The sequence below is a fragment of the Gobio gobio genome (assembly GCF_949357685.1).
Source record: "Gobio gobio genome assembly, chromosome: 16".
NCBI classification, from domain to species: domain Eukaryota; kingdom Metazoa; phylum Chordata; class Actinopteri; order Cypriniformes; family Gobionidae; genus Gobio; species Gobio gobio.
Window position 1 is genome coordinate 23,091,247 of NC_137109.1, and position 7,774 is coordinate 23,099,020.

Below are 7,774 nucleotides of genomic sequence, written 5' to 3' on the forward strand. Positions count from 1 at the left end.
CTTGCTGCGATTTTCTTCTTCTGTCTTCCTAAGGGCGATATTAGCTACACTTGGAGAGATAACTTTGCTCCAAAGAGATGGACAACCATATTGTACTCTTTCAAGTTCTGATTTACCTCTCCATCTGGCCACCATAGGAAGCGGGGCATGTCACTGTCTTTTTCAGGAACTCTCACCTGGTAGTACATAGCTTCAATATCCTCCATCATGGCAACCGACTCTTGTCTGAAGCTAGCGAGCACTGCAATGAGTGAATGTCTGGACCCTGTAGGAGGTCACTATTTAAAGAGATTCCTTGGAAACTGGCAGCACAGTCAAACACCACTCTCAGTTTCTTCTTCTGATGATGGCACACCGCATGGTGAGGTATATACCAAACTTGACCATCCTGACGACTTAAGTGTGATGTAGGCACCTTGACTGCGTAACTTTGCGTAGCATGTCATTCGTGAAGTTTGTATACTCTTCATGAAAAGAGATTTAGTGCTCGATGGACAGCTGCACTTCGATTGTTAGGCCTTTGGAGAACCATTTTCTTCATTGGAAGGTCAATGTAGTTGTCACCATTGGACAACTGTACTGAATTGGATACAGAATCCAAATACTGGTGATCCATCTGTGACAATTCAGCTTTGTCATAACAGTTTCTTTCAGAAAAAACGTGGTTGTACTGTTGTATCAGCAGTATCAGCATCCATTCCACACCTCTATGGAGATTCTGTTGACTGTAACACTTGTTTGTGCATTGCCATGCATGCTGTCTTCAACGGTTTCTCTAAGAGGTCAGTTCAAAATCCCTCCAAGGGCAGTCTTTACTGCATATGGCCCATTGTGCTTATTGTTTTTTACTCTCCATGGTTCCAGAAGCTTGAACTCCTTGCTTCCTATGAGGATCTCCACTCCAGCATCAATGTGAGGCAACTTCACTTCGCTGAGGTAAGGCCATTTGTCAACGCTGTGTTGTTGTGGAATCTTTTCCATTGACACTGGTATGCTCTTTTGTGTAGACACGTTAGAAAGTTCAAAGAAGTTGTTCTCTTCCAGTCCACTCACTTCAGAGTCATTGAGCACATAACTTTCCACTTGTTTCCTTGAGTTCATGCTGCTTAGCATCATGTACATTTTTCTACCCTGGACGTTCAACCGTCTTGCTAGTGCCTCAGTACAAAAGGTGGCAGAGCTGCCTGGGTCCATAAAGGCATACACCTCCATGCACTGATCACTATTTATCTTGACAGGTACAATGACAAGAACACAGTTGTCTCCGGCCCTGGTGCAGGCACTTGTCTCATGACTCATGACTCACTGTGGTAAACTGTGTTAAGTGGTAACTTCCAAACCCTTGTAAGTAGGCGCCCTCTTGTCTTTTAGTTATTCCACAAGTTTTGACACGTATCCTCTATTTACAACCCGGTCCATAGCTTCCTTTATCATGATTTATCCTTCCAAGTCAATAAAGAATCACAGACCAAAGTAATATATTCAACAGTAAATTACTCATTAATAAAAATTATTATACTAAATTTGCATAATAAAATGTGAAAATATAAGTTCTGAAATATGACTCTTACACCAGTTGACTGCCCTATTGGTTCAGTACTCAAGTTCCTTCAAGAGCGTCTCCCAGTGGGGCTGACTCCAGCTGTAAGGTGTATGTGGAGACATTGTTTGGTGTTGCAAGTTCCTTCCTGGGACTTGCCATTGGTCCTAGGAGCCTTGACAGATGCTCCATTTGAGCCCTTGAGAGTCGGTTCCAGACAATTACTAGCCTTTATTACTAGCCTTGACCTCACTGAAAAGAGTAGGGGATCTTCAGGCCTTGCCAGTAGTCTTAAGGCCTGTACACACCGGGAAGAATATCGCACGCGCTTATCACCAGCGTTTTTCGTTACGTTTTTTGGCGCATCTTGAGTGTTCACACCCAAGCGATTTTCTCTGGCAATGCGCCGAGTGAACGTGCACATTCAGTAGATGCGCTCCCGGTACACAAGGTGGTGCTGCGGCACTTTACGCTTCTGACACTCGCTTGTCACACAGAAGAAGAGGGGAGACAGTATTTACGTGCTTGCCAAAACCACAGATATATTATGTCTATGGCAAAACCATTCACACACTTTTTGCTAACTGGCAAGCAGCATTAGCAGCCCATCTTCTTCTTTGTCTACTTACTACTTCTTTGCCGTATCAATGTGTGCTCGACAAGACCGATTTTGTGCTTGAGCGCCACCAAGTCGTGTTTTACTGTCACTTCAGCAGCTACAGGCACGTGAACAAAAGCGCTGATCTCATTGGTTGGCCAGTTTTTAACGTGCCGCGTCAAAATAAAAAAAACAACCCGAGGCGTTTTTTTTTTAAATGACGCTTTTACGCCTGCCGTTTTACGCGTCGGTGTGCACACTCACATTGGCGCCCATTGTTTAGTCACGAGGCGTTAAACGTCGGCGATAAACGAGTGCGAAAATCGTCCCGGTGTGAACAGGCCTTTATCCTGCTTGGATTTTGCTCAGGGTAATGTCAGAGCCATATTGCACCCCAGACCAGATTATATTCTGAAAGTTCCTTCTGCGACTGATCAGCCAGTGGTTTTGCAGGCTTTCTTGAGACGCCGGAGCAGGAACGCTTGCATCTGTTATGTCTGGTCTTGCCTTGAGGATCTATGTCCACTGCTTAGGGCAGTGGCGTAAATCATCTCACCTTCTTGTTTCCTTTGGTGGTCACAATAGAGGTAATATGAATGCTATCCCCCTCTCCTATGAGATACGCAGTATGGCCACACCTCTGGGGTTCAGGGCTCACTACACTAGGAGTATGGCATCTTCCAAAGCGTCATTGCATGATGCGGCAGGCTTCATCAGGTTTTACAGTTTAGATTAAAACCCCAGGTTCTCATGTACTTCAGGTCTTATCCAAGTTTGAGTTGCACTCAATAGTGGTCTGTGCTGATACACAGCCTTTTGGGCAGGCTCTTTCCCAGGGTGTGGCAGCATTACAGAATTTCCCATAGCATCAATGCCATGACTTAACGTCGAAGTTCGCCTTTGAAAAGGAATGCCTCAGGTTACGTGCCTTTCAGGCTTCTATTAATGGACTCAGTGATGTATTATGTCATGTCACAATGTCTATAAAGCTTGGTAGATTGAGATTGGCTTGTTTTGACACATGCTTCAGACACCAGCTCACGCGGAAGCATTAGTGGCAACGCCATGACGCAACAGCTCTTTCCCTTCTCAGGCAACTGGGTTACATATGTAACCTGAGACGTTTTCCTCTTTGTATGAAGTTTGTATGAATTAAACATGCAGTATGCCTTCATTCAATCTACAATATTAACTATTTAGAGCAGTGGTAATCAAATGGCGGATCGCGGTCCGTTTTCAGACCCCGGCTCGGTTCCATAAGGACCGCGGGACTTTCCCACTAAAGACGTAAAGCTCCACATTAAGAGCTGCAGATGACACGGTTAGCAGAAACATGGTGAGATCATACTATCCTAATAGTGCTATTAAAACACATTTCTGGCTTAAGAAATGTGCATTGGACAAAAAAGAAGTACTCCAAATAAAGTTTATTTATAATATTTATATCAGTAAGTCTCAAGTGATATGTCAGTAAATATGTTAATATTTGTACTATCCTTAGTATGAAATAAAAAAAATTTAAATACATTTTGATATAGTTTTTTTCACTAGGAAAGTGAAAAGGAAAAAACTTTGAAATTACAATTAACTGTTTTGTGCTCATGATGAGAGTTTAGATTATGTACATTGTTTGTTTTTAGTAGTTTATTACTTTGAGCAACATAAAAATGGTCTATACTTTTCCTCATCTATGCTGACTATTTACTACGGCTGCCCTAATGGAAAACTGTTCCAAAAAAGTTTTGTCCGGACCTCCGCTGGGAAAGAAATAGAGATCAGACCTCTTGGAACTTTAATGGAATACCACTGATTTAGAGTTTGAAATGTTTTATATATACGTAATCTTCCTCTTTTCATGTACACTTTCAATAAATGTATTATTTCAGAGTTTGTATGAATTAAACATGCATTATGTCTTGATTCAACCTACAATATTAACTATTTAGAGTTTGAAATGTCTTATTTGTCTTCACAGAGTAATCAAACATCAGGAATCCCCAAAAAGATGCAATACAAAGCATGCATCAGACTTTTAAAGGACAAAGATAATCTCATCTTTCCTGCCATCTTCAGTTCATGATGAACGTGACCACGTGTGCTCTGAATCTCTCCAGTTTAATCAATGGGACAGATGCTACGGTCTCTGGTCCCGTCAGCTGGAGGACAGCAATGATCACTCTTATAACCATTCCACTCTCTCTCATCACCATCATTGGCAACGTCCTGGTCATGATTTCTTTTCGGGTCAACCCACTCCTGAGGACAGTGAGCAACTACTTCCTCTTAAGCTTGGCCGTGGCTGATGTCATTTTGGGCGCCATCTCGATGAACCTCTACACTACCTACATCCTGATTGGCCAGTGGACTTTAGGAAACTTGGCCTGTGATGTGTGGTTGACTGTGGACTATGTGGCAAGCAATGCCTCTGTTATGAACCTGCTGGCCATTAGTGTCGACCGCTACCTCTCTGTCATGCGACCTCTGACCTATCGAGCCACTAGAACACCCAGAAGAGCTGCGGTGCTGATTACTCTGGCCTGGACCGTCTCGTTTGTGCTTTGGGCTCCAGCCATTTTGTTCTGGCAGTATATAGTAGGTGAACGGACAGTTCCAGAATACCAGTGCTATATCCAGTTCCTGTCTCAGCCTGTGATCACATTTGGAACAGCCATCGCTGCATTTTACTTGCCAGTAAGTGTTATGGTTGCATTGTACTGGCGTGTGTATCGGGAGACAGAGAAACGCTCACAGCAGTTAGCGGGACTGATAGCATCGCAGGGAGGACGCAATGGAAACGCATCTCAGGTGGGTTTACATTAAAGGGATTGTCCATTGTTTTAAAATTTAGTGGACAGGAAGCCCCGCACATGACATGCGAAAATAAAAACAGATATCGTGGCTAGGAATTAAGAAATTCTTTCTCACAAATTATGACTTAGTGGTCACATTTTATTAATTTGTTCCCTACGGTGTACTATTTTATTTAACTAAAATTAAGGAATGATATAGTACAACATGGACATGATTTAACTAAAGTGAGAGAACAAATTAATTAGTTGTAGCAACAAAATCTTAATCCGAGGATATGATCTCTTGTTTTTTCTTTATACTGCATGTCATGCAGGGCTTCGTACTGTAAGGCAAAACCATACTTGACAGCTGACTACCAAAACAATTAAAGGGGTACTTCAGCACTGGGAAGATGAATGTGTATTTAAACTGGGTCATTTATGTAGTAGAAATGTGAAATAATTTTTGAATTTGGTGCCTTCTGAGAAAAGACAGAAAATGTATTTTTGTCTCATGTGGATGAAAGACAACAACTCTCAGAATACACTTGCTTCGCTGCCCTACGAGACCACTCCCTACAACGCCCCCAGCGTCGTTTTGATCTTCATAATAATACAATAATTTTGTTCAGTTAGAGAATAAACACTACAATTAAAAACTGAACGTGTCTTTTCAATAAAGTGTGAGTGAGCCGAACGAAAGTCACAGGATAAACGCAGCAGGAGTCAGATTTCATTCCTCACGAGAGCAAAGTAAGAGCTGAGCAGAGCTGAGGTAAGCGCGTCAGTCATTCTCAGCACGTGTCCAGTCTGGTGCGTTTTTAGGTCGCATATGGAACCTAAACTTTCATAGGAATTCATTGAAAAGTTGAAACACTCACTTTGCTCCGCACCGCCCTGTTATTAATGCCCGATCCGAGTAATGCCCGAATATGCATTTACATTCCGTGAGTGAGATCTCTCCCCTGTGGGCAGGTTGATAACATGCGGAACAGCTCCTACTACTGGCTGTAGTTTTTAGCCTCTGGCCAAAAAATCCTCAGATACGCAAAATGATGATATTTGCGTCATCTGGGGATGTTTTCCAGAAATAAAATGCATAATTCTCTCGTCTCAGAGGGACATGAGGGGGGGAAATACCATAATTTGAATATACTACTGGGTTTCTACTGATACAAAGCTTAATGCTAAATCGCTGAAGTAACCCTTTAAGGATGGAACCTAACAGTGTGAATATAAAGAGCTAAAGTTTTAAATTTTTTAAATTATCATAATGATTACTATTAATTGATCAAACAGGATGAAGGAGATTGGGGTAAGATGAGCCACACCTATGTGGTTCTCAAAATAAGGAAAAATGAGGCAGTAGTACAATGAAAGTATCTAATGTCATGATGTTTTTTTTAATCATTTTAAATGATCAGAATGCATCTTTGCCTCAGGTTAGGGGGTAAATTGATCCGAATCAGTGGGTAAGTTGCATCATCTGGATGTAAACTGACCATCTAAATGAATCCGATTCAAATGAATCTGTGAAATTTTTAAAGATTATTTACCTCTTTTAAAAACTACTTTAATAATCAAATTGCCTTTTATAATTATTTTCTTAAAACTAACTTAAACAACATAAAACCATCCAAATTAAGTTTAAATTTCAATATCTTTAATTGCTTGCATTTCTGAAACAATATGACAAAACAGAGAGCTTGTTGCATAAAATTAAATAAAAATTGAGTTGCAATGAATAAATAAATGTCTAAAACTAATACCTTGGCTAATGATTTATGTCTCCCAGAGATCTTGTCACAGCAATTCTCGCAGTGTTGAAGATGTCAGACCACAAACAGACCAGAAGCAGCACAGGAAGGGACAAAGGACCATCTGTCCCACCATCACCCATCGAACAGCAGCGTGGTGGAAGAAACGAAAGGAGAGGGACGAGATGCCCAACACATATACTACATACAGCCATCCACAGATGGACACAGACCACATTTCATCAAGAACAGACGACAATAACAAATACATTCCACTTGTTCGAATGGATAAGACTGCAGTCAATAATGAATCCATGCGGAGCTGTCAGTCAGGAAGTCAGAATTCGCTTAATTCGCCTATGAGTCCTTTAAGCACAAGTGCTGCTCAACCTTCTGCTCTATCACTGACCACAGGCCAGCAGGGCCGGAAAGCCCGGACCTCGTGTCTGATCAGGGAGAAGAAAGCGGCCCGGACCCTCAGTGCCATTCTACTGGCCTTCATTGTAACATGGACACCCTATAACATCATGGTTCTAGTGTCCACGTTTTGCGACAACTGCGTTCCTGAGGGGCTGTGGCAGCTGGGATACTGGCTCTGCTACGTCAACAGCACAGTCAACCCTCTCTGCTACGCACTCTGTAACAAACACTTCCGGGTCACCTTCAAGGCACTGCTGCTCTGTAGGTGGAAGGAGCACAAGAAGGGGATCAGGTGGACCCCAACAGGAAATGGCTGATTACATCACAACATTTATTAAGAGATGGATTTTCTATTCATGATATTGGTCATGAGATCAGGGGCAAATACTGATCTACAGTATATTTGGATGGCAGAGAGCATGTGAGCTTGAAAAGATCCAAGAGATCAAGGTTGGGCATCAAATATATGAAGTCCAGATTGTCTGTTTGTGTAATCACGTCTTGGCAGGGCATGTAGCAGTTTTCAGGGTTGAATTGCCTAATCTTGATACATTGAAAATACAAATGTAGCATCTGGGTATGTGTTTATCAAGCATAAACTCTTTAACATAAAACATTGTACTAGGGCTGTAGACTTAGTAGTGACATGCTAAACTTTTTGAAAAAATGT

The 7,774-nt window shown here is 41.9% G+C and overlaps 1 protein-coding gene across 1 annotated transcript; it reads left to right on the forward strand.

Moving 5' to 3' along the window:
- Nucleotides 1-2,730: 2,730 nt before the first annotated feature.
- chrm1a (cholinergic receptor, muscarinic 1a) lies at nt 2,731-7,421 on the forward strand (the record flags this gene model as incomplete). Its single annotated transcript, XM_079839250.1, has 3 exons — nt 2,731-2,855; nt 4,253-4,943; nt 6,723-7,421. The coding sequence occupies 3 exons, from the start codon at nt 2,731-2,733 to the stop codon at nt 7,419-7,421; spliced, it is 1,515 nt and encodes a 504-aa protein (XP_079695376.1).
- Between the last annotated feature and the right edge of the window lie 353 nt (nt 7,422-7,774).